The 27,025-nt window shown below is 41.5% G+C and overlaps 1 protein-coding gene across 1 annotated transcript in view; it reads left to right on the top strand.

Annotated features, from left to right (window-relative positions):
- Window positions 1-26,570, top strand: part of LOC145417192 (uncharacterized) — a 28,106-nt gene extending 1,536 nt beyond the window's left edge. Inside the window, exons 2-6 of the mRNA XM_080285965.1 lie at window positions 340-530; window positions 732-1,957; window positions 2,291-2,468; window positions 25,879-25,984; window positions 26,514-26,570. Coding sequence (XP_080142091.1) covers window positions 340-530; window positions 732-1,957; window positions 2,291-2,468; window positions 25,879-25,984; window positions 26,514-26,570 — 1,758 coding nt within the window. The remainder of the gene's footprint in view (window positions 1-339; window positions 531-731; window positions 1,958-2,290; window positions 2,469-25,878; window positions 25,985-26,513) is intronic.
- Window positions 26,571-27,025: the final 455 nt, after the last annotated feature.

Here is a 27,025-nt window from a genome sequence, read left to right as displayed (position 1 = left end):
TGTTCTAGTTTAGTCACTGTCAGGATGAAGAGTATGTCAGGTGAGACAGAGGAAACCAAAGATGGGAACGTGTTCAGGTATGAGAATATTGATGGACTTTTGTACAGGAGATGTATTAAGGCAAAGAAACCAGACAGAGAGGGAAAACTTTCTCTAGTTGTTCCCCTTGACTGTCGGAAATCTGTCCTTTCAACAGCTCATGAAAGTCTTCTTGCAGGTCATCTTTCACATAGAAAGACTGAGACCCGTATCAAAGAACAGTTTCACTGGCCAGGTCTCACCTCGGACATAAGGGATTATTGCCGATCATGTGACAAGTGCCAACGTTTTTCCCCTAAGGGTCGTGTGAAACCAGTACCTCTCCAACCTATGCCTATCGTGACTGAGCCATTTTCCAGGGTAGCCATAGATTTAGTGGGACCTTTAAATCCCCCATCCTCTGAAGGACGTCGATATATCCTTACCTTGATAGACTTTGCCACCGGGTTTCCTGAAGCCATGCCCCTGAAAGATATCTCTTCTATTGCAGTGTCAGAAGCTTTAATTTTCATATTTTCCAGAGTAGGCATTCCCAAGGAAATACTTTCTGATAATGGCAAACAGTTCAAATCTGATTTAATGAAGGAATTACATAGATTGTTAGGAGTAAAACCCCTTTTCACTACTCCTTATCACCCTAGTGGAAATTGTAGAATAGAGAGATTTCACTCCACATTGAAAGCTTCCCTTAGAAAAGTGTCTGAGGACAAACCTAAAGAGTGGCACCGGTATCTTCCCCCCTTGATGTTTGCCATGAGAGAAATGCCCAGTGATCGCACAGGGTTCTCTGCCTTTGAACTCCTGTATGGTAGACAGGTAAGAGGTCCTTTGTCAGTACTTGGAGATCTTTGGGAGGATAAATCTGTACAGAGTGGTGATAGACCACTATATCAGTACGTGCTTGAGCTTCGGGATAAATTAGAAGATTGCGCCAAGATTGCTGTTCAGAATGCTGATATCAATGCCAAGAATTACAAGTCTTACTTTGACGTAAAAACTCAAGATAGGAAATTCAAACCTGGAGATGAAGTCCTTGTCTTGCTCCCTGATGAACAGCGTAAATTATTAATGTCTTGGAAAGGACCTTACAGAGTTTTAGATTGTAAGAATAAGGTTAATTACCTAATAGATGAACAGGGTAAGCCAAAGTTGTACCATGCAAATCTCTTAAAGAAGTACCATCGTAGGTCGCAGGTTTCCATGGCATATGTACTAGATGAGGAAACCGGATTAACTTTTGATGATCAGCCTTTAGTTTCTCAGTTATGTACAAAGGCAGAGGTAAATATGGATTCTGAGCTGGACTTGCCTACCTTTCCAGATCTTGGTACACCATCAAATATTTTAGATTTAAACATAAATGAGCAACTGACTCCAGACCAGAAAGAGGATGTTAAGAATATCATTGAAGAGTTTGGTGATGTTTTTTCTGACAAACCAGGGTATACCACTGCTTTATCACATGATATTTCTCTCTGTACTACTGAACGACCGAAACCCAAATTGTATCCCATTCCTGTACACCTCCAGCCTCAGTTCAGGGAGGAAGTAGAAAACCTCCTAGACCAAGGGATTATCAGACCCTCTCAGTCATCCCATTCATCACCTGTGGTCATGATTAAGAAACCTGATGGCACCTATAGGATGGCTATAGACTACAGAGTTCTTAATGCAGTTACCGAATTTCATGCAGAACCAATGTGTAAGCTAGAGGATGATCTACACAAGTTTTCTGGGGCTAAATTCTATACTGAATTAGATTTAACCAAAGCTTATTACCAAGTCCCTCTTACAGATAGAGCCAAACCATTAACTGCTTTTCCAACTCATAAAGGCCTGATGGAGTTTTGTCGTATGCCCTTTGGACTGGTTACTGCCTGCGCCACTTATATTAGACTGATGCGCCTTGTATTGACAGGTTTGGAGAATGTCTCTTTCTATTTTGACAATGTGATGATATATGCTAATAATTGGGAAAGTCATGTTGCAGCTGTGTGTGCAGTTCTACTTCGTCTCCGTGAACATGGATTAACCGTCAAGCCTGATAAGTGTAAATTTGGGTTAAAGACCATTCAGTATCTAGGCTTTGTTATAGATTGACAAACTATCAGACCTGTTAATGATAAGGTTCAGGCAGTTCTCGGTGTTTTTCCTCCCTCATCCAAGAAAACTTTGAGATCATTCCTAGGTTTGATATCATTCTACCGAAATTTCATTAAACATGCTTCATCCTTAACTTCACCTTTGTCAGACATGTTACGAAAGGGTGTGAAGGAGCCTTTGGAATGGAGTTCAGAGTCTATAGAGTGTTTTGAGAAGCTTAAGTCTGTTTTAGCTGATGGCCCAGTTCTTAAACTTCCTGACCTGTCATTGCCTTTTATCCTTAGAACTGATTCCTCGGGTTATGGACTGGGTGCAGTATTGCTCCAGTACGTAGATAATAAGCCATTCCCAGTTTCTTACGCCAGTAGAAAGCTCCTAGACCGAGAACGTAGGTATTCCACTATAGAAAGAGAGTGTCTAGCAATTGTGTTTGGGGTTAACCGGTTTAAATATTATTTGTTAGGAACTGAATTCATTCTTGAGGTGGATCATAAACCCCTAGTATATCGAAGTAAGTTTCAGGGAAATAACGACAGATTACTCCGATGGGCCCTAGCATTACAGCCATTTAGATTTCGGCTTGTACATGTAGCAGGGAAAGATAATGTTGGTGCAGATTTTCTGAGTCGGGCCATCGGCTGAACCATGACTAGTCCTAGTATACGAATTATAATTGTCTTCATTATGGTGGGAGGGGGAGTTGTATATTTAATTTATATATTCCTTCTGTATCTACCCCTGGGTAGATACCTTTGGAGGGAGCCATGTAAGGGCCAAGAAAAACAGCCTAATAATTATTGTAATAATTATTGTAATATTTGTATGTTATCCCCGACTGTTATATTCACCCTAATTTGGTAAGATTCAATGCGTTTTATTTGTAAGTCTTTACAGTTTCAGTAATTCGTTTTAAAATCTCAATATTAAGTAATTGAAGCTTCATAAACCTTTATTTTGGTCTCGTCTCGTTATCTTTTAAGTTCCTGTACTGTTTCATTTGCTTCATAAACTTTGCTTTATGTATCTCACGAGAATTTTCGGCCTGACTGAAGGCTATATAAGGGCGTCTGTGACCCATTAAATTCACTCTACCATCAAACAGCAGATCGACGGGACTAAGGTAAAAATTAATCGTTCTTCTGTTTGCTTTGGTTCTGTCTTCTATATGAAACTTGGTTAAATGTCTGTGAATTTGCTCTAGAGTTTTAAGAATTTTTTTTTCTTTTATTTTTCCATGTACTGTGTATATTATTGATTGAGTTTATATCATTGGCATTATTTACTGATTTATTGTTAGACTTAAATATTGAACTTTATGATTTCCTTTTTGTACTCGGCTTTTTGCTTGTTGTGTAGGTCCTTGGTTCACTTCCCAGAAGAGCCATAATTTATGTACATTTGTTATTTTATTAACTTTTATCAAATTTGGGGGACTAAGGATCCTACACCTACCGAGGGCCGGGTCGGTGAGGCATCCATTCTACCCACCATGCGAGAGTTCACCCAGGTCGTCCCTGTGCTGCCATGTAGCGGTGTTGAATGGCAGGCATACCACTTCTCTACTGTTCCCGGAATTATCTGCTACCATACGCAGTATCCTCACCTCTGCCTAGCTTCAGGGGGAGTTTAATCGCTACTTGTTTGTTTTTCATAAATTTATTAATGGGACTTGTTAGACCTGGGGGAAAGTCTCGAGAGGGTTTAAATATTGATAATGTTTGGTATTTCAGTATCTTTAATTATTTTGTAAATAAATGTATGGTTTTACTTCGGAGTTTCCTTTGGTGTTTCATGTGTGAATAATGTGAGATATTCTGTCTTCTACCTTGTGGATTTGGAACCTTCTTACAGTATATTAATCTAGTGTGGAAAGATACATATTATATCTGGAGTTATACTGTAAATCCTCATTACTGAATATTAATTTATTTCGTGAAGATTCATATTTCTGAAAAGTGTAACAGTATTCTTTGGATATTCAGTTTGAGAAGATTCGTATTTCTGTTGCTATAGATCATCTTTATATTTTGTTTGGTGCCATTCCCAGTTTGAAGAGTAATCTGTATCTCAGTTTTAATACATAGTAAATCATAGGTTAAGTCATTGTGAGTATGAATTTTGCTGTCCTTTAAGGAGTAGTGCAGACGAGATTAAGTGGCCCGCAAGGTGTGCTAATATCTAACTACTCACGCCCTCTCTAATAAGATCATGCTACCACATTTCCCATAAACTCAAATAAGATCACACTACCTCATTTCTCATAAGGGCATATGCTCTCTAATAAGATCACGCTACCCTGTTTCTCTATAATATCTCAAATTCTCGGCGTTACACCGGAGATATCTAAATTCTGATCATTACACTGGTGACTAATTCTCAGCATCATACTGGTGGCGTATCAAAATTTTCGTTATTATCCTGGTATGCAGCGATGAATTCAAAAATTTTCCATTATTACACTGGTGACAGCAGTGGGCCGCGGTGTATCCTACAAATCCTCGTTAGTACACTGGTGGCAGCGGTGGTGGCATAAAGTTTTCGTTATTATCTTGGTGGGCCGCGGTGTTTCCTACAAATCCTCGTTAATACATATTATTTCGAGAATTTTGCAAAAGAAGATTTACGCCTGCAAACCAATAAAGCAAGGCACACGTCACAGCCACGTGGCTCGTAAAACTGAGACCTCACACGAACTCTTGAAGGCGTCCTACCACTTGATAAACCTTTGGTACATACAACTATCATCTTTCCCTCTCTGTCCACCCACCCATAATCTCTCCCCTTCAATCTGTGATGATCAGGCTATACGATTACCCACTTCCCCCCCATCCACACACACACACACACACACACACACACACACACACACACACACACACACACACACACACACACACACACACACACACACATAATACTGCCGCTACCAGTGTGACCAACCGGTGAGGTATCTCAAGAATGCAGCCTGGACAACAAACACGTGGTGTCGTAGCCGTTAAAAAATACCTTTGGTTCACATGCGATAATGGCGCCCACGGTCCCTGGGGTAAGGATTCAAAGAGAAATTCATGACCACTTCCTTGCCGTACCTGTGACTTGTGAATGAAGGATGACACAAGGACAATGTGGATTTTTCCATGTCTCTCGTTCTTCTTACGAAAAAAGACTTCTTGGCGGTAGGATATTATTACGAGCTGTTTGTGTAGGCATTAAAACAAAACGAATGTAGATACTTTCCAGGTCTTATTTTATCCTGTAAATCAAAATCTGGGTCATAAAAGGTACTTGACTGTACGTTTTATGGATTCACCTCCTAGTCAGGTGCTAGATTGGGACGCCTTCACGAGCTGGCACGGATATAACAGGACTGGTCTACAGCTCAGTTATGCAAACGTCCTACAACTCTTTAACTATCTGCCGAAAGGAGAATGATGGCCTTCAGAAGAACAACTTCAGCATAAAGTGTACTGAGGTCACGTCAGAATGGACCTGGAGTTACAAGAAAAACAACAACAACGACAAGAACAACTATCTCCCGTCAATATGGGGACTACAGCAAAGGCTCTGTAAAATAATTACGTAACGACCTACAGAGTGTTATACTGTTATCAGTATAAGTTGGCCTATAACTGCCTTCTCTCATTTGATTGTCCAGTTATGCAACAGTTTAGCGAAGCATTGTGGCAAAGATATAGGCCCGTAGTACTGCCTTCTGCAGGTAAGCTAAATCCAATAAGCCGCAAAAAGACACATATCTGGAGGTGTAAAGATTTTAGTATTTCAGATGATACTGTGATGCAAGGAAATGAATCAGGAGTATGATACGATGGTGATGGAGGAAAGAGGAAAAATGGCCGAGGAGGGAAGCGTGACGGGTGAAGTGGTACATACCGGGAGCAAAAATATGAGCGGTTGGAGAGAGAGAGAGAGAGAGAGAGAGAGAGAGAGAGAGAGAGAGTTTGATAAGATGGTGTGTGCTAGAAATGTGGTGGTGTGTGGGACGAAGTAGTGTGTGTGTGTGTGTGTGTGTGTGTGTGTGTGTGTGTGTGTGTGTGTGTGTGTGTGTGTGTGTGTGTGTGTGTGTGTGTGTGTGTGTGTGTGTGTGTGTGTGTGTGTGTGTGTGTGTGTGTGTGTGATAAGGTTGTGTGGAAGATGAAGTGCAGGAAGTAACGTGACAAATGGCTTGGTTATGTGAGCAAAAGGATGGTGTGAAGTGGCACGAGGGGAACCGCGACGATGAAATTAAGTGAGGGTAGATGAATCGGACAGTAATGAGAGAGTAAGGATGATTTAAGGGCACATGTCAAGAAGGGCGATGAGAGAGTGGGGGAAGATGTAGCTGGTAAAGCTAGACGGAAATGAGGCTGTAATGGGATATAAAAGAGCGAGCGAAGGGAGGAGAAGAACTGGGTTGAGATGGCTGCAATCTTTAGGTAAATGTTTACAGTCGACTAGTTTCCTGTGATAACATGGTATAGGCCTCGTGAGGGTAGTGTGATCAAGGAACACTTGTGTGGAAACTTTTACTGGCATTATCATCATCATCATCTCCCGGCATGGTTCTGGAAAGGACAGTGTGGACAGGAGACAATGATGTGGGAGTTCTGTTACCATCATTATCATCCTCATCATAATTATCACCCAATTTCTCACCAGTACATGAGACGGGAGGAAGAGGAAGACTAAGGAGGACGCGACTCCTTATATAAGAAGAAGACGAAAATATGCCGAGGCAAAGTCAATGAGTGGAGATTGAGGAAGAAGGACAAGGAGTGCATGAGAAATCTGTTTCACTCAATCTGACAAAAGAAATAAAGGAGAAAGAGGACTACGTATGAATGTAGACAAGTAGGTAGGCATGCAGTTAAGCACTTTGGTCAGTACTCGTACATATATGATTAAGACACAAGGGCTGTGTCGGTTTTCTGATCTTTTAAGAGGGCACTCTGACGAAAGGAAAGGGTGGCGGGTGATATTAGTTTATCAAAGGGGATATGGAAACACTAAACACACTGACCTTTGTACATTGCCATGACAGGATAACACTTCAATGACACAAGTTGGTCTGGAGAAAATAAGTAAAAATTTTAAGACAAAATAGTGTTAGGCATGTCTCACTATGATATTGTTGCTTGTTTCTGATGTTGGACGAAAGAGTTGTTGATCTTTTTATCATGTCGAGACAGGAAGACAATCACTCGTCGTCGTCTCTGGATGCAGTGTAACGCTGCTCTCCCCTCCTCTCTCTCTTGACGTCCCCGTTCCCCTCGCCGTTGCCTCTGGTATGTGTGTGGTTAAGGTAATTTACCCACTACCTTTCAGTTCCGCAAAAATGGATAATGGGAGAAACCACTGTCCATCCATCCATCCATCATCTAAACCTGTGTTGCCCCATGAGGAACGTAGGAGCCCGGGGCTAGGCAAGTTGGTCCTGACATTTAAGATGAGAGTGACCAGCCTCACTTATCTCTGAGTTGCATTACATGAGCAATACACCCCAACCACCCCTTGGATATGAACCGACACAGGCTCAATCCGGTTGGAGCGCCTTAATTACCCAGTAGACTACCAGGCACCGTAGTTTGGTTATATGGTTACCACCCAGCGTAGTAAATGGTTTCCTGGCGTACAGGAAACCATTTGGTATGTCACTCAGTGTAGAGTCACCCGTAGACAGAAGGAAGAGGAAAGAATGACGGGAAGAACGACATAAGAGGAAAGAAGGAAGGAGGAGGGGTTCATTGATTGACAGAGGTATGTGATGAAGTGGGAGAGGCGGGTCTTGTCCTTCTTTTGAACCTGTGCAGATCTACGTCTCCTCTCGCCTCGGGCCCTGGATCGCGGTCTAAATCACCTCTAATTACCTGCCCGAAACATTCTCCACTTGTGCAGAATAAACTGGCTGAATGTAGAATGTCAACCTATCTAATGATGGTTAATATTACATTACGATAGAAGAATGAAAGAGAATCAGCTTGAAAGAGGGACAATATTCGAAAAAAAATGATTACTGGAGAGAAATGAAGAAACTAGAGAGAATGGAGGGAAGTTCACTGAAAGACTTAGATGATCAATTGGGGGAATTTAAACTTGATCACTTTGAGAAGTGTCTGGGAGTGGACAAGAATAAATCAAAGGAAGGAGGAAAGACAGGTATCTATGAGACGAGGGAAGTGAGAAGAAGGAAGTGTTCTGAAATATGAAAAGTGATTACATATATGGAACGAGTGTGGGGAAAATAGGTAAAGGTGAATGCTGCGGGAAGGCGAACAGGATGAAGGAAAGAAAGGCAAATAAAGGAACTGGAAAAATATGAGGGAACAAAAAAACGTAAAACAAGATCACACATATGTAACTAGAAAGTGCACAGAGAGCGCATACCTCCGGCAATGCCATTGCAGTATCTGAATGTGGGTCCGGAGCCTCCCCAATATTTAATTGATTCTTTCTTGGTCCATGGCCCACCCTTCCACAAAATTTCATTGAAATTTTACTAACTTTTGGGGATATTGCGTGGACAAACAAACATGCAAACATACAAACATGGATGAATACATAACCTCCTCCAACTTCGTTGATGGAGGTAATTAGTCTCGGGAAATGAGAACAAGTCTGGTGTCTGGAGGACTGGAAGAGATTGGAAGTGAGATGGAAGGGAAGGGATGTGGAGGAAGTGGCGACAGAAGAAATAAGGAAGGGAATTAGGCCTAAATCAACGAGTCCGGATTGCATGTGGGACTATTTAACGTTGGAGAAATGAGAAAGTTTGATGTCATGGAATAATGGACGAGAGGGAGAAAGGGAAAGGAAAGAGTGGAAGGAAAATAACGGAATGAGGATATTAGTAAAAACTGGTTAATGTGAGGGCAGGAGAAGGGAGACGAATAATGTTCCAAAAAATGTTGAGATGAAAAAGTCGAATAAAATGGATAAAAGTGTACAAAGTGAGATGAAAAGAGGAACAGGAGAATACTGCATTTGTGATTTAGGAAAAAGTGGATTTTAGGAGGAGGAGGGACAGCTGGAAGAAGGGGACTGTGGTATTCAAAGGAAAGAAAAAGAAAAAAATAACTGCAAATAAACAGTAGGATAAGAGAACAGACGGAAATTGGGGAAAAAGATAAATAACTCATTACCGAAGACGAGCTAAGTGAAGACAAAATACTGAACAAAATAACAGAAAAAAAAAAGGTGTAATATTCGAGAAATATGATTCATTCAGTGCTAGGAAGATTATTTAAAAGTAACTGTTTTTCACCCTGCTCAAAGGTCATTGATTTGGTTTGGGGTTGTATTATGAGTGACTTTGTAGATCTCGTAACGCCTCTTTCTTATTGATACAGTATGTCTTGCATATCGTACCTTAAAAATCCCTTGTACAGTATTAGTTACTCGGTATTTGCATGGACAGAGTTTGTCTGGGGAACATACAAGAGGATACTGGAGTGTAAAATGCAAAATAATTCAATAAGAAAGAGAGGCAACCAATTTCTTGAAGCCACTTAGAATACAACCATAAATCTTATGCCTGCGTGAACATCTTATCGGACAGGGCACCAGTTTAATCAGTCCCCTGAGAGTAATGCGTAACATGTAGGCGGTAATCAAGTGGACACACGTGTGGGTTAGAAATGTGATGGCGAACTTGATTTCTGATCACGAACGAGCGAAGCGATGTTTAGGTTTAGCTGAGAAAATGACGCGCAGACAAGACTCGGCCTTCCCTGACACGGGACGGCCTGACCGCGATGGTTTTCCGAGGCTAATAACTTTTCTAGTACAGTATGTGAGACAGAGAAGAGATTCTTTCAGCAGGAAGTAGATACATTCAGTAAATTTTGTTTTTATTGATATATTTACTCACGAGGACAAAGAAACCCTTGGAATCCCACCTTTCCAAGGGAATGTACCGAGGGCTTCAGTTGACATAATCCACTATAAAATCGAATTAAAAAACAATTTCCTGTTGCAACACTATGCTTTATTGCATGAACTGCAAAAACTAAAAAATCAGATATTACGCTTATAATTTTACAAGAACGTTTTTTCTATGTTCAGGGGGTGAAATCAACAAGAGTAATCGCCCCATTTCTGAACCGTATTATTCGTTCAATAGCCAAGCGTTTACTGAAGCAGTTCATTGACACAGCAAGTTGGGAGCGGAGAACTGAACATTGCGCATGTGATAAATGCTACGGCGCCTAGCTATATGCACATCCAGAGAGAAAACGTGAGAAAGTAAATATTTTAGCTCAAACCTTCTTCTGTTACTGTTCAACTATCTCACCAGAAATGTCGGAAGTTTACACCAAGATGAAATTATAGTGATTGGCGTATGTACAAACGCTCGCTCGCTCGTCACGTGCTCACAAAACTCAATTTATTGGTATTATAAGGAATAGTTTGTAAATGAGATAACACCGTGGTCACTGCACTTAAGTTTGGCTCCAGCAACGTGTAGGGTGACTTTCTGGTTCACCCACAATAGGAGAAATTTACGAATTTTGTTCACTGCACCTGCCTACCTGACGAGACTAATAGCCGAGTCTTTACTTACAGCAGATCTACTACCATCACTTAGCTCACACGACTCCTCTGCACAGTTACTCTGGTTTTTACCAGTAAATCATATATTATGTAACACTGTTTCATTCCTTTTTCTTCCACATAAATCTCAGTCTAACGTTATAAAATAATAATATACTGGTTTTACCTGTGTTTTTTAGGTACGAAGATGGTGTATGTGCATACCGAAACATCACCTCAGTAAACCATGTATGTCATCATGTTTGCTGACCATCATTACATTCTGCTTCCCACAGCAAGACAGTGTCCCTGTTGGTGGGCCCGCCATGAAAATCTCTCTCTCTCTCTCTCTCTGTATATATACTGGGCCCACCAGAATCATGTGTACGGTACTAATAGTAGCATGTATTACTTACACATGCCTCTCAGCTCTTTTGAATGTCAATCCCTTCACCCAGGCACTTTTTTTTTTTTCTGACTGTGCTATGTGGCCTTAACCTTCAACATATTATTCTCAAAATCATATTACTCCATCCTTGCCTGACCTTATATTCTTCCACCAACCTTTGTTCAGAAAAGATCAAAACTGAAATGCCTTTTTCCAGTTTACTTGACCTTTGACCTGTTCGTGTTACTTCGACTTTTGACTGATTGTTTTCAAAATCTATTTATCGTGGCTTAAATTTCAACCCTTCCACAAAACACAATATTATATAGGATAAAAACTGTTTAGGGTGACTTTACCATGTGACAATGACCTGTCACCTATCGTTCTCAACTACTGTAAGTCATCATTTTGGGTGACCCTCAGCTTATCCACCATGGTTGATTGATATAAAATCATAACTGTTTTGTTCACAAACATATGCATTAGTCGAAGTTTGACCATGTCTCTGTAACCTTTATCTTTGATGATTGTTCTCGAAATTGAAGTTCGTCATTCTTGCCTATGAACACTTCGACCAGGTTTGGTTCCAAAGCTATAAAAACTGTTGCGTTGACCCTGCCGTGTGACCTTGAACTTTGACCTACCCATGTGACCCTGACTTTTGATTGACTGCCTCCAAACAGAATCATTCATTCCTGTGTTATCCTAAACATGAACACAAATGTTGGTCTGATTCCAATATAAACCGTTTAAACTGACCTCACCTTATGATTTTGACCTTTTCCCTACTTTTCTAAAAAAAAAAAAAAAAAAGCCTACTTCCTGGCTGACCCTCTGTCCGAACACCAAATATAGTTAAAACCGTGTCTTAACTGAGATACTTAAACACACACACACACACACACACACACACACACACACACACACACACACACACACACTCACACACACACACACACACACAAACACACACACACACACACACACACACACACACACACACACACAACACCGCTATTGCTTCGCGAGTGGCAATGTACATGTAAGTCATGGAACTGAAGGGTGTGAACTGAGAATGACGAAGAAAAGTTGTTATACCTGTTGACTGCTTGCTGATCATTTAGGCAGGTATAGTAGCACTGTTTACAATATTTATTATCACTGTTATGAAACCTTCCACTGGCCAAATGTGATAGGATATGCCATTGTGTAAAAGGCCATCTGATAAATAGGCAGTATTTATCAGCGTCATGGGCTTCTGGTTGGATGCTGCTTTGTGTTTGAGTAAACATGTAACAAATATGCAACCCACCCAGTGTTATTGTTACAAAACCCTGCATTGTTGCCTGCATTTCATCGAACAAAACACAAGGATACCAACTCATATCAGTTACGCAATTAATGTAACAACTTTTTTCAGTACAGGATTATTGTTTTATATTTAACTAAGTTAATGTAAGCTGCTGTAATCTATAATACATTTATAAGTTCCCGCAATCATGCGGTGCCAAATAGTATATAATGTGATGTTGGGTCGATACATATGAGTCTTGCGTGTGTGAATGACTCCATATCTGGGTCATGGAAGCATAAAGTTTGTGTATAAGACTGGCGGAGCATCAGTGGTGATGTTACCTACTTCACTGCCATTACGCATCCCAAGATTTGTCTTCGCACCTCTCAAGAAAAAGAGGTTACACAATTTCCTTCAGCCCCCGCTACTGTGAAGACTTTTTATGTGTAATTTTTGCGACCGACACAGTATCATGGTGAACGAATAAGAGACCATTTATAATGAAGAGGTGAGACATAATCTCCATCAACGTCTTGATTACGATATTACTTGACGATGTTACTTAGCTTTAGAAACACCTCTACAACTGAAGGGGTAAGCTGCAACACCTGGTGCTCTTGAGAGAGAGAGAGAGAGAGAGAGAGAGAGAGAGAGAGAGAGAGAGACAGACAGACAGACAGACAGACAGACAGATGTAATGATGTAGATTACTTTGGATTCTCTCTCTCTCTCTCTCTCTCTCTCTCCCTACCTACCTACCTACCTACCTATCTATCAATCTATATGTCTGTCGGTCTGTGTGCCCATACAGGTATATATCATATTATACTGTATGTCGTCAATGTCTGTGAGGGGAGGGTCTTTACCTCCAGTACCCACCACCATTATACACTGTGTTAGCAATATAGATTTGGTACTGTCACCCACGGGCAGATTCACTCAGACTATTTCTGTCAGTGTTTGTCAGTTAACTCCAGTCAGTTCAGTGCTGATTCATTAGGTACAGCACAGGCACAGGCTGACCCAATTACAACCAGGCAGACGACGTGAGGTACATTCAGAACATTCACATTTAATCCATATTTCAAAATAATTTATTTCCACTTAGGACCAGGTAGATCTGTTCATGCCAGTAACAAGGTAAGTCAGTCAAGGTCCTTTTCATCAATTCTGGCCCGGCCAGGTCAGTTCAAGGCCATTTGCTTCCAAGAAGGTTTACTTAGTTCCAGCTAAGACTATTGAAGGCCTTAGGATCAGCTGCAGGGGCTGAGTGGTTAGCATCGCTAACTGCAAAGCTGCCGGCCCGTTAGCGCCAGGGTTGGAATTCTGGTGCGGGCAGCTGGCATCATTGGTCTCAGGTGTGCATCCACCATCTGTGGGCTGGCAGGTAAAATGAGTACCTGGTGGAACACCTAGGGGAGGTAACTGTGGTAACCTGGATCATGCAGTGGCTCTGTAGCCCAGGATATTGGGTGAATAACTCACCACTGGCTCAAAGGCTTATGTTATGGAGATGAGCACCGCAGCTAAGTCCAGCATGGCGCCTACCCCCACCTTTACTTTTACCTTTTTACATTATGTTGGGCCAACCAAACCCGTTCAGGTTCATGGACGTAAGCACAGGTCGAGTTTAAGTCAACTGAGAGAACTTCATATATTACCACGTCAGTCCAGATAAGATGAGATCCATGACGGATGGACTGGATATGAAGGAGTAGGTGGAGTGGGTGGGAGTGTGGTGTATGGGTAGGCACGATGGCATCAGTGCACCCTGTGAAGAAAAGATGTTACATGAGGGATGACCTTGCCATAGGAAGGTGTAAGGGTCGTCTTCTAAGAGGCATTGTAGGCATCTTTTCCCCTGCAATTAATTATCCCTCTTCTACCCCATGGTCCTTTTAGTGTAAATTATTGGCTTGACATCGACACAGGTTGCCTTAGTAGCGTAGATAAAAAAAAAAAAAAAGATGCTGTGGGGAAAATGCATGTTTTGGAAAAGGTGATTCGACTCCTCCGCAGCTACTAAGAATTGGCCAACAACCTTAAAACTGACATGGGGGGATGGGCAGGAACTCTATAGGTAAGAGGAGAAGAACTGGCTAGCTGGTGGTGGGTGATGGGGGAAGATGGGATGACTACACCCACAGTCGTAAGAAAACAGATGTGGATTAAGAACCGAGAACAGTGAGACGAGAGGGGCACGAGGAGATGAAATAGAGGGTATGAGAGGAGGGTGAGCAATGGGGCAAGAGAAGAGAAAAGAACAAAGTGTGGATTTAGAGATGAGGAAAGTAGAATGGTAAGAGGAGAAGAATGCATGGGAGTGGCAGGGTAAGGGGCGTCTTGGGACAGGGTGACGATCGACGTTGACGGTGGACCGAAACAGGTGCTGCATTGGTTTATTTCAAAGTTTTCTCCTTTCAAAACAAGAGGAACATGGACCGTTTCCAAAATAATGAACTTAATATATATCGGGGTTTAGTCAAGAGAAATGTTACTTAATTCACTGAGAAGCCCCAGAATAATATGAAAGGTTGATTCCAAACACGCAACCCGGAACGCAGAAATTTACCTCAAAGCCTGTTTATGCAGAAACTCCATACGGGACAGTTTTATTCAGCTTCCGTCAGCCACTGCCTTAATGCTGCCCGTTAGGTCATTATTCCAGTTATATCACCTTCCCTCGTCCTCATCCCAACCCCCTTTGTCCTGTCACTACGAGGTTCTTGTTATGTTGAAAAAAAAAATTGCCTGAGGGCAGCAAGAATGAAATAAAGTCACTGAACCGAAAGGATTAATAGTCAGCGTTTGGGTTCATTCATTATCAGTACTAGACGTTGACGAAGAACCTACACGTGTTGGCGCAGTGCATCCTGGGTGAAGCAGCTGCGGTGTCCACCCAGTAGCCAAATATTCACATATTTTCCCACACGGTTATGAAACTTGTCCCAAATATTAATATTACTATAAATATCCGGAGTAACAGACAATTGCTTACATATCTATATTTAAAACTCTGAAGAATAAGAGTGAGGCCTACAAGATGAGACTACTTCAGACTTGACTTACTATATCTTGTGTTTCTGTTGTAACTAGCCTGCAAGAAAAACACACACTAGTATGTCTACTGCTGTACTTAGCATAAGTTGATATCCCGGTACAGAAACTGGCGCCAGTCATGAAGTCATTTACCATTACATAACTTTGGAACGGTGCTAGGCTGACCTATAGCTAGAAGTTTTTTTATAACGAAGAATATTCATAAATGCATTCATGAATACATTCATAAAGTATTCGTATTAGCATTAGAATTCACATTATTTCTGTGTATTCGTTTTCGTATTCCTAGAAATTTGAAGAATTCTTATGATTTCTCGAATGTTCAGAGTTTGAATTAATTCCATCTCTGCTCCACACGCCTCCCCGTGCCCCGCTGTGGCGAGGCGCTTTCTGCCACAAGGGAACTTCGGTTCACTGTACGGAAAGGGCTTCCCGGCTTGATTGCTTGGTTGCGATTGTTGGGTTTGCTCGGTCAGACGAACCTGGCTTAAACAACAACAACAACAACAACGAAAATATATGAATAGCATACTAATACAAGTGTTTTAGTTGCAATGTTGTGTGGTCCGGTGTTTACTGTTGTTGTTAACGCTAAAATCTGTTCATTTTAGGTAGGCCACTCTCGCGGCCTCACTCCCATCAAATCCAGTTATTCCTACGCTCCCCACATCCACGCCTCCCCTCCTGTTCGCTGTCGCATACTTACGTGTTTTTTTGTTGAAAATGATAACTCTACCTTGTCACATCAGGTAAGGAATGCAGTATACATGTAAATGGGGAAACTATAATGCTGTTCCACGCAGATAGACAGCCGATTCAATACCCACACAGATCATAAAGAAATATAAAAGTGTAGTTAAAGACAGTTACCAACACCTATTTTAGAAGGCACTATATCTCACTGGCCAGCTCCGTAATGTCCTTACTGTTTGTCGCGTTTTCTTTCTTTCTTGTTGTCTTGTATTTTTTTTTTTTTTTAATTGTGGCAGGCACTTATAACATTTAGAAATATCCGATTGCGCCCAAACATGGACACATTGACCAGCCTATGACCTAGCAGAGTCAGCAAGGCTTTGGTTGCTAGGCAACCACTCGTTGCTCAGTAACGGCCGAGAAACAGATTTTTTTTTTTTTTTTTTTTTTTTTTTTTTGGTACTTATCACGTTTTGAGGTGTAGAAAAATTATTAATGGGAGTAGAAAACTTTGACTTCTTTAGGCGTAATCTTGAGTCCATTCCCTGTCGGAAATGTTCCATCCATTTTTCCCTCTTTCCTCTAGTTTTCCAGTGACAACCCTGCGAACATTGACCTCAGTGTTTTTAGGAGGCTTGTTTAATTGTGGCAGGAACTTGTACCCTTCAGAATTAATCCGATTCCGACCAAACCTGGACACAATGACCGGTCATTAACCAATTGTGTCTGCAATGTTTTGCAACCGCCCCTCTTGCCCCTCCTTGGCTGTGGGTCCAGGAATTGTCAGGACCCAGTGGTCTGCCCAGGCACCTTTTTTTTTTTTTTTTTTCTTTGAAATCGATTTTTTTCCCTTACCAACCTGAAGAGACACGTCTGGCGCACCTGACAATGCAATTTTTAGCTTCCTGAACCCATTCCATGCTTCGAAATTAAGCACAAAAAATGTCACAAAACAACTGTGCACGCACCACAGAAAAATAAGCAGAGGAGCGAAAGAACATCACACTAAGAAATATCCACATTCCCCCCCCCCCTCAATTTCGGTGGTACTGAAATGGTTTGAAATGACTAGATATGTGCATTACGAAACAAATCAGTACATAATGTGGGAGTTTCATAAAAAGATATGATTCTTTTTTCACGTTTTTGGATGATTATCGTATTTCTGCTGGTATCGAGTTATTTCTCTTGTCTAGGTGGTTTAGTTTGTGTGTAAATAGAGGCGAGATATGGGACTTTTAGACTTTAACCTGATAAGCGTCCTCCATTGTTTGTACTGTCTGAACAGCAGTGGCTAAAATATGGCAGGCCAGCTTAGAGCTGGCCATCGTGGCCTACTGACTTGTTCATTTAACTCTTATTATCGGCATACAATATTATTCAACAGGGCAGTGGAGCTGGCCATCGTGGCCTACCGGCTTGTTCATTTAACTCTTATTATCGGCATACAATATTATTCAACAGGGCAGTGGAGCTGGCCATCATGGCCTACCGGCTTGTTTATTCAGCTCTTATTATCGGCATACAGTATTATTCAGCAGGGCAGTGGCTTCTCGTTATCTGGACGTTAAGGAGAGACGATGTTACAACTGATAACCACATATGGCTCTTTGTTATGTGATGCTCCTCAGACATATATCTCCGGAAAGGCTCCATGTATCATGTCTTTCAGTCTGGAAAAAAAATAAATGAGACTGTGCCAGATATGAAATACATTTTTGAAGACAGTAGCAGGAAATAGTAATGAAGCTTTGGACAATAAAAATTCAAAACCCTCTACACAACGGGATCTCTATAATAACATTATCTACCCGTTCGTTCTCCAAATCGTAACTGATCCTCAGCAATTTCAATCACTGACTCAACATTTTCCCAGCAAAAATTATAAGGAGGAATGGTTATGCCTTGGTGGATGTATGTGCTCTGTGAGTATTCTTTATAATGTTATTTTAGTTCTCTTTTTCATCACTTAACCTCAGTGAAGTGTTTTAAATAATTTTCCTACCTCCAGGTGGCTTTGTTTAGTTTAACGTACGCTGTTTAAAATGGAGGAGTTAGATATAGCCAATTTAAGTCCCATCACTAGGCTACTAGGAGCCAAGTTTTGCCGATGTGTAAAATAGCCTGTAGTAAAGGGTTGTTACATTGTCTTAGGTGTTTGTGATGACGTGAGACACTGAACATATTACCGTTGATGGGTATTTTAGTTTTATTTACAGTCTTAGAATCATTTAATCAATATTCAGACATTTTTATTTGACTGATATATATGTATGTTGTGAGGCTCTTGGGGTCTTAACATGTTTACCACGTTGGTTCAGCGTAGTTACTGCTTCAGTGATATACGGACAATAACCGGGACAAAAATGACGGCATAACGAACACTGGATGTCCTGTGGGAAATATCTGTGGCTTTATTAATAAGGAGTATTATAATTTATTGCTCAATTAATCATGAAAAAAAATATTCAGTGACACCCTGAACGTAACTATCACAGTAAAATGAGGGCACATCACAGCTTCTCTTCATGCTATGGCGTTTGTATTTAACCCTTGTGAAATGACAACCACAGCGTTATACATTTATCCCTTCAGTACGGTGATGTCTTTTTTAAAGCTTTCTTTCAGTGCCACTGAAGTATTTCATTAAATAAATGTGCTCTGACATGCAAGCTTAGTAAGGCTTATACCAACTCCATTATGAAAATCTCTCCCAAGTTTAATGAAGTCATATAACAAGAGGAAAGCAAAATAAAAGAGAAATTACCATAATGATGGGATTAATAAGAGTCAAAGGCTACTGTAGAGAGACCAGGTATTTATCATGTGATGCAGGTGATTACATACCTCAGTACTCTCCACTACGTCTCCAGAATAAAGGGGTTCATAGAGACTGTCAAAAATCTAGCACTGTGAATGACCTTCCACAAAAGCTGAATAAAATAAGCTGAGGTAACAACAATGATAGTTAAGTAAAATTAATCTTACTGAAGGGGCCAAGTGTGTGTGACTGATCTAACATACGTTCTGTATCCTTGTTAGAATATAATGATATTCAGTGATATTTCAGTTTCCTCGCGTACATTAGAATACACCTCCTGAAATACTGCTGACAACATACTTAATTTCTTCATATAAATAAAGTCGTCTGTCGTCAGTCTCAGTACTCTTACTTGGCAACTGATATTAAGTTGTTGAAAACTCACTCGGAGCGCAGGCAATCATCATCATCATCATCATCATCATCATCATGCCGATCCTGTTTCCCATTAACACATTCGGAGGGAGAGATCCAAAAATATGAACAGGAAAGCACATATACAGAACTGTGAACAAGGTGTCCAGTGAAATGGGTCATACTCATCATTCAAGCCTTCATTATTCAAAGGTAAGGGATGAAAACTGGTTGGACGTGGCTACAGAGGAGTGGGTGGGATGGTGGCGGGTAAGACTGCTGGACTGGACGAGTAAAATCGGTGAAACTGGTCGTTGTATAAGGCGCTGAGTTGACGGTGGGATCAGATTCCTTTTGAAAATTCGGTGCTGGTGGTGGGGTAGAAAACGATGCGGGAAATTGAGATGAATGGTCGGGAATGTTGGCTGGTGGTGGGAGAGGATGTTGGCAGGTGGTGGGAGAGGATGTTGGCAGGTGGTGGGAGAGGATGTTGGCAGGTGGTGGGAGAGGATGTTAGCAGGTGGTGGGAGAGGATGTTGGCAGGTGGTGGGAGAGGATGTTGGCAGGTGGTGGGAGAGTATGTTGGCAGGTGGTGGGAGAGGTGAGAGTAAGAAGCACCGTAAAGCTGGCGGCTGTAGGTTGGTTGGTTTGGGCGTGATAGTTTATTTCATAACTTTCTCTAAGAAATCCACAAATAATAATAATAATAAAAAAACAATAATAATAACAATAACAATAATAATAATAATAATAATAAAATAATAATAATAATAACAACAACAATAATAATGATAATAATAATGATAATAAAAAAATAATAATAAAATAATAATAATAATAACAACAACAATAATAATGATAATAATAATGATAATAAAAAAATAATAATAATAAAATGATAATAATAATAATAATAATAATAATAATAATAATAATAATAATAATAATAATAATAGTAATAAGTATTGTGTCATTCTGTTATACCACGCGACCCATGGGTAAAATATACGAAAAAGCTAAATTGATGCAAAACCATAAGGGCCATAATATGGAACGTCTTCAAAGTCTACGGGAGAAAATTTTACGCCTTGGGAAAAAAAAAAAAAAGGGTAGACTGACTGACAGGGCCGCTCCAAGCGATGGTTCTGTACAGTATACGAGTAAGTCCTTCATAACGCTTACAGGGGAAAGAACTGTATGGCTTTCCAACCTTGAACGGAAGCATTCATATACAGTAAACTCAGTACGGTAGTGTTTTAGTGGCCTCATGAACAATGTGCTACTCCATATGACCTGTGAGACCGCAGTTAATCTGTTGTGCAGTGACCGTGTCGTAGCACCTTCTTGCAGTAACTCTGGCCTCGGCTTCCAGGAGACAGTAACAACTTTAACTCACTAATTACCAGCAATGTGATTAAGTCAAGTGCCACCCATGATTTAGGAATGGTTGTGTAGAAACCTAGTTCAAGAAAGCACTACTGACTGAGGATAAATTTCGGCGATCGCTGGTTACTGAAACGAATAATTAGAGACATCAGTTTTATTAACAAACCACGTTACTCTTGCCTCACAAAAATGACCTCTTTACAGTACCAGCAAACTGTCTTAGTTCTGCTTTTAGATCTGGCATGGTCATGAGAGAAGCTGCTTTGCGACGCAGGTCCTGCACGTGACATGGCTGGTGAACGTGGCGTGACGTTTTGCCTGCTGAGTGAACGTGAAACGCTTCCTTCACCTTGTGACTCAGGTGGTGTTGGGTTACTAACTGGTTGGACTAGACCTTGATAGATCATATAGCCCTGCTAGGTGACGAGAGAGCGTTACCTTTCCCAGCAAAGCAGTTACCTGGGAGGGGCACGAACTCTCGACCTCACGGTCTCGAGTCCAGCGCACTACCACTGAGCCACCCTGCCCCCAGTTATCCCTAGGAGAACACTGAATCTCTAACGCAGCGTCTGATTCATCCTAAGAAGATTTATGACCTTGAAATAACTTAGTAATGTTGCTACATTAGTGTTAATGTTATTTTTCACATTTCATCAGTTTCTGCCCTCGGACTATTTCGCAAAATCTCGAAAATTTCTTTTCCTATAGCTGCTGATCCCAAAGCTGCCTCTAACAGCGTACTTTGTCCGGAGAGATGACAATATCCTGTCTCATGCTTTGCAATAACCTCTAGATGCTGATGAAACATCCTGCTTTCTTGGGTTAAAAAAAAAAAAAAAAATCGACTCATTTGTTGCAGCGTTCATCAAAGGATGTAAGCATCTTCAATAATCTACGTCTTATAAGGGATCCAACTCGGGAGTTACCATTATCTAATAGGCTCCTAAAGTAAGCGATTTTAGCACCGTGTGTCGTAAATCCTTTGACTGTAACTGCAGAATGGACATCCCTAATGAAATCTATTTATCTATCTATCTGTCTGTCTATTGCCAGACACCTTAATCCCATAAGGGGAGGCCACAAACAAATCGCCTCTATGTCGCCTTGTCCCCCGCCATTTCACTGCCCTGCTTCCAGCTCACACCCCCTTCTCTCGTATTCCTCTCCACTCCATCCCTCCATCTCATCCTTGGCCTCCCAATCCCTCTTCCCCCTCCACTTCACTCACATACACTTTCCTCGTCAGTCCCTCGCTCTCCATCCTCTCAACACGGCCAACCACCTCAGTGTGTTTCTCCGAACGCTTCCTATCACATCCACATCCACACCACGACGTTCCTTCACTTCCACATTTGTCAGTCTGTCTCTCTATGTGACTCCACATGCTCCTATCAAATAACCGTATTTCCACTGTTCTCACTCCTGACTTGTGTAACTCCAACAAGGTCCAAGCTTCACTTCCATACGTTAGAGTTGGTATCACAATACTGTCACGGAGGAGCTTTTTCACTTCCATGTTCACATCCCTGTTTCTTATCACTGCTTTCAAGGAACCAGCAACCCTTTTTTCCTGTTGTACCATTTCATGCATTTCACCTTCCAAACTTCCATCCTTACTCATCACACTACCAAAATACTTAAACGCACTCACATTTTCCAGTTCCTCCTCATCCAGCATCACTATACATTCACTGACTTCATTTCTCTGGAAGACCATCACTTTACTCTTCCCTACATTCATCATTAGATCCCATTTCTTACACACTCTCCCAAACTCATCCACCAAGCCTTGCAGCTCCCATTCGTCCTAACATAACAACACAGTATCACCTGCAAACAACGGTGCAGCAACTTTCCAAACACTGCCCTCTCTCATTATGGCTGCTCCAGCACCCACTGCCCTACCTTGAATCCCCTTTATAACCCCAACCTTATACAGATTGAACAACCATGGAGACATAACACATCCCCGTTTCAATCCAACTTTCAAATAAAAATTCACTCTGTTCACTATCAAAATGCGCTGCAGCCTTAGCTCCCTCATACATACTCTTCACGGCATTCAACATCCCATTTACTCCACATATCCTTAACACTTTCCACAGTCCATATCTATCCACCCTGCCATATGCTTTCTCCAAATCCATGAAGGCCGCACACAACTTCTTTCCCTTCCTTAGAAACTTTTCCACTACAGACCTAAGAATGAATGTCAGATCTACATAACCTCGTCCCTTCCTAAAACCTCCCTGTTCTTCTCCAACTAATTCCTTTATTTCCCTTAGTCTGTCAGTAAGTATCCTACCATATACTTTCCTATTACACTAAGAAGACAAATGCCCCTATGATTACCACACTTCTTTCTCCCTTTTGTACAGGGTAATAATTATACCCGACTTCCAATCCTCCTGGACTCTACCTTCCTCCCAGGCCATTCTGTACATCTTCCGCATCCATTCTATTACTATCTCTCCCCAGTGCTTCAGTATTTCACCACACACTCCATCAGTTCCTGGAGCTTTCCCCATTCTGACTTTTTTCACTGCTTCCACAACTTCCATCTTACTGATTTCTTCCTCCCATCTCACATCCTTCCGTCTCCTAGCCATTCCCCAGCCATTTATACTTTCATTCTCTCTGTTCAACAGTTCCTTAAAGTGCTCTCTTCATCTGCTCACATTTTATCCCTTCTCCACTAGTACTCTGCCATTTTTATCTTTCACTTCCCGACTAACTCCTTTAACACCCAGGCTAACTGTCTTTACCTCTTTCCAGAATGTTTTCTTACATTCTCTCCATTTTTTACTCAAATTCCCTCCAAATTTCTCATCCATTCTCTTCTTACGCACTCTTACTAATCTTTTCACCTCTCTCTTCCTCTGTACATAGAACTCTCTTCCATCTCTCCACTTCTTCCACACGCCTGTTTCTCATCCACTCCCTATATGCTTTCTTCTTTTGTGCCACAGCCTCTCTCACCTCTTCATTCCACCATGCAGTTCCTTGCACTCCCTTTCGTCTTCTCTTCATCCCACACACCACCTCACATGCTGCACATATTTCTTCTGTGAATATCTTGCACACACCTTCCATGTCCCCCATCTGCTCCAATCCAAATTTACCCAATTGCTCCTCCACATCTCTCTTATAGTCTCGCCTTTTTCCCATCTCCTTATACCCTATACACCTTCCTTGTATGAACTACTTCCTCCTGTCCTTCCCTTCCTCTATTCCTCCATTTCATGTGAACCTTGATTCTCACCACCACCAGCAGGTGGTCAGAGAACCCACTCCCCCAACCTCTATATGCTCTTTCATCCATTACACATCTCATTCCGTCATCCACACACACATAATCAGTCATTGCCTTCCGTTCTTTCAGTTCACCACCCACCTTTCTCATCACTCGCTACGTATTCCTGTGGATCATTTTGTTCCTGAAGAGGGTACTGACCTGCACAAATGTCCACTATAGCACTGCCATTGTCATCCACCTCTGTAGGCACACCCCACTCCCCAACATTACCATTCATATATCTAATCAAAATCACTCACTCATTCCTTTTAAACTTTTCCATGCACGCGTCTACATGTGCCCAGAACTCTTCTTTCACTCTGCTTGCACGATCTTGCGTTGTCGCATACACACACACAATCGCCCACATTTGTAGTCCAACTTTCAATCTTACCCACACAGTCCTTGAGCCAACTGATCCATACTCTCTTATGTTCTCCTTCCATCTCGTGCACACAACGAGACACACTCCTTTTGCCCTCTCATTCTCACCCACTCCCGCACATACACCCCATCCATACTCCCATTCTCTCACACTCTCACCTCCCCATTTAGTTTCATTTAATCCACGTACATCCAATTTTGCACCCTTAATCCTCTGGACAATCTCTCTCTCTTTCACCTCATCATTTGCACCCCTCACATTCCTAATGTAATCATACACCTTAACAGGAGGATTCATTCCCGTAAATTAAGAACGAGAAGCATCTTCCAATATGATCTCTTCGGGAGCAGGAGGGATTAGAAGTTGTGACATCCTACTTTTAAAAAGTCGAAGGTAACAGAGAAATGCGATGTACTGGGGATAGGATGTGAATGAGACTAAGCTGATGGATCTATTTCACGTAAATATGTCATTCCGTTTCTAAAACGAGTAAGATTGTCGTGTAACCTTTCAGTCTGGGTCGACTTTTTTTCATCTCCGAAAGTGTGTGTCATATTCAGAAAATTTACTCTTCTTAATGTAAGGAAATATGATTGAGATATGAAATGGAAAGAAAAAATGTACATACAAAGAAAATTTTAAGCAAGTGAATAGAAGTGAAGAGCTATTAAGTACCAAAATGTGAAATCTAGGCCCGTAGATTTACCATCAATTTCAGGTTACTCATAAGACTTATGTTACTACTGGATGCTGTACAGGGAGAGGGTTGTGTTACACTCCCGAGGTCAAGTCTATCTTAGTCGTTCATAATATCATTCAGGGAAATGGTAACACAGTTTCCTTGTGTGTTACTCAGTGTTTTGACTACTCTGCATTCACATAAAACAGTCTCCTCAGGATTTGGAAAGGCAGTGGCCACTACCAACTCATGACATTCTGGCAGCATGAGTCATGACGACTAAGCAACAACCATCTGCACGCTTAGAGAGAGAGAGAGAGAGAGAGAGAGAGAGAGAGAGACTAAGGGCAAGGGAGAGAATTCGTCGTTAATGAAAAAAAAAAAAAAAGTCAGACTTACCTGATAATATTGAATTATGTGTCAAATGTTCTGATATGTTGATATTTTACCTGCAAGTTGATTTTTACGTCACCTGCAGAAAGAACCTGCAAGAAGGTCACACCGCCTCTTGAGAGCTGTTAACGTTACCTGCATAGAGGTCTGTGTAACTTGCAGAGAAAAGTCGGCGTCACCTTCAGAGAGGTCCACGTCACATGCAAATAGATTTCGTCGTCTCATCAGGAGAGACAGCGACGTCACCTGTAGACAGAAGCCGACGACACCTGCAGAGAGAACCGACGATATATGAATAGAGAACCTGACGTCATCTGGAGAGTGAAGTGTACGTCCCTTGTAGAGAGAAACCGATGCCAACTGCAGAAAGAAGTTGAAGCTACCTGCGGAGAGCTGTCAGCTTCACCAGCAGGGAGACGTCGAAGTCACTTGCATAAAGAGTTTGAGATTACCTGCAAACAGGAGCGGATGCCATCTGCGAATAGAAGACGATGCCATCTCAGAAGATGGAGTCTTTGGCAACGGCAGACAAAAGTTTGCCGTCACTTGCAATGGAAGACAGTCCGATGTGAGTGGTAAAGATCATGTCACCTACAAGGAAACAGAAGTCGATATTGGGGGGAGAGAGAGAGAGAGAGAGAGAGAGAGAGAGAGAGAGAGAGTCCCTTGTAGAGAGAAGCCAATGTAAACTGCATAAAGAAAGTGAAGTTATTTCAGATAGTTGTCAAAGTCATCAACATACGGATGTCAATGTCACTTGCAAAAAGAACTCGACGTCACCTGCAAACAGAAGCTGGTGACATCTGTGATTAGAAGACGATGGCATCTAAGAAGACAGATTTTGACCACTGTATACATGAATTTCTATTCATTTGCAATGTAAGACGAGACGATGTGAGCTGAAAGATCATGCCAGCTGCAAAGAAACACATGTCGATCTTGAGAGTGAGTGAGAGAGAGAGAGAGAGAGAGAGAGAGAGAGAGAAACTCATCAATAATGAAAAGACAGGTGTCAAACTTATCTGAAATTTAAATTATGTGTCACCTGTTGTGATATGTTGAGATTACCTGAAAATTAATTTCTGGGTCACCTGCAGAAAGAAGTTGGCACTCCTTGCAAGAAGAAGGTCACACCGCCACTTGAGAGCTGGTAACGATACCTGCGTAGGTAAGTCTGTGTAACTTGCACTAAAAGTCGGCGTCAAGTGCAGAGAGATAACGACGTTTCGTCACGAGAGAAGGCGACGCCACCTGTAGACAGAAGTCGACCTCACATGCAGAGAGAACCGACGTTCTATGAGGAGAGAACCCGACGTCATTCGCATACCAACGTTGACATGCCTTGCAGAGAGAAACCGATATCAACTGCAGAAAGAAGTTGATGTTACTTGATGGTAGTGTTCACCGTTATCAGTAGGGAGAAGTCAATGTCACTTGCCGAAAGAACTTGACGTCACCTGCAAATAGAACCGAATGACATATGCGATTAGAGGACAGTGCCAAAGAGACTGTCAACTGCAGGTAAGAATTTCCCATCACTATACCTCATACCAATTAATCTGGCCAGGCATGTATGGCAACACTGTTCCTGCCGAGATTCTGATTGGCT

The sequence above is a fragment of the Coenobita brevimanus genome, chromosome 109 (assembly GCF_032717465.1).
Source record: "Coenobita brevimanus isolate Jiangsu-jjx chromosome 109, ASM3271746v2, whole genome shotgun sequence".
NCBI lineage: Eukaryota > Metazoa > Arthropoda > Malacostraca > Decapoda > Coenobitidae > Coenobita > Coenobita brevimanus.
This window is presented reverse-complemented; position numbering and strand designations above follow the sequence as displayed.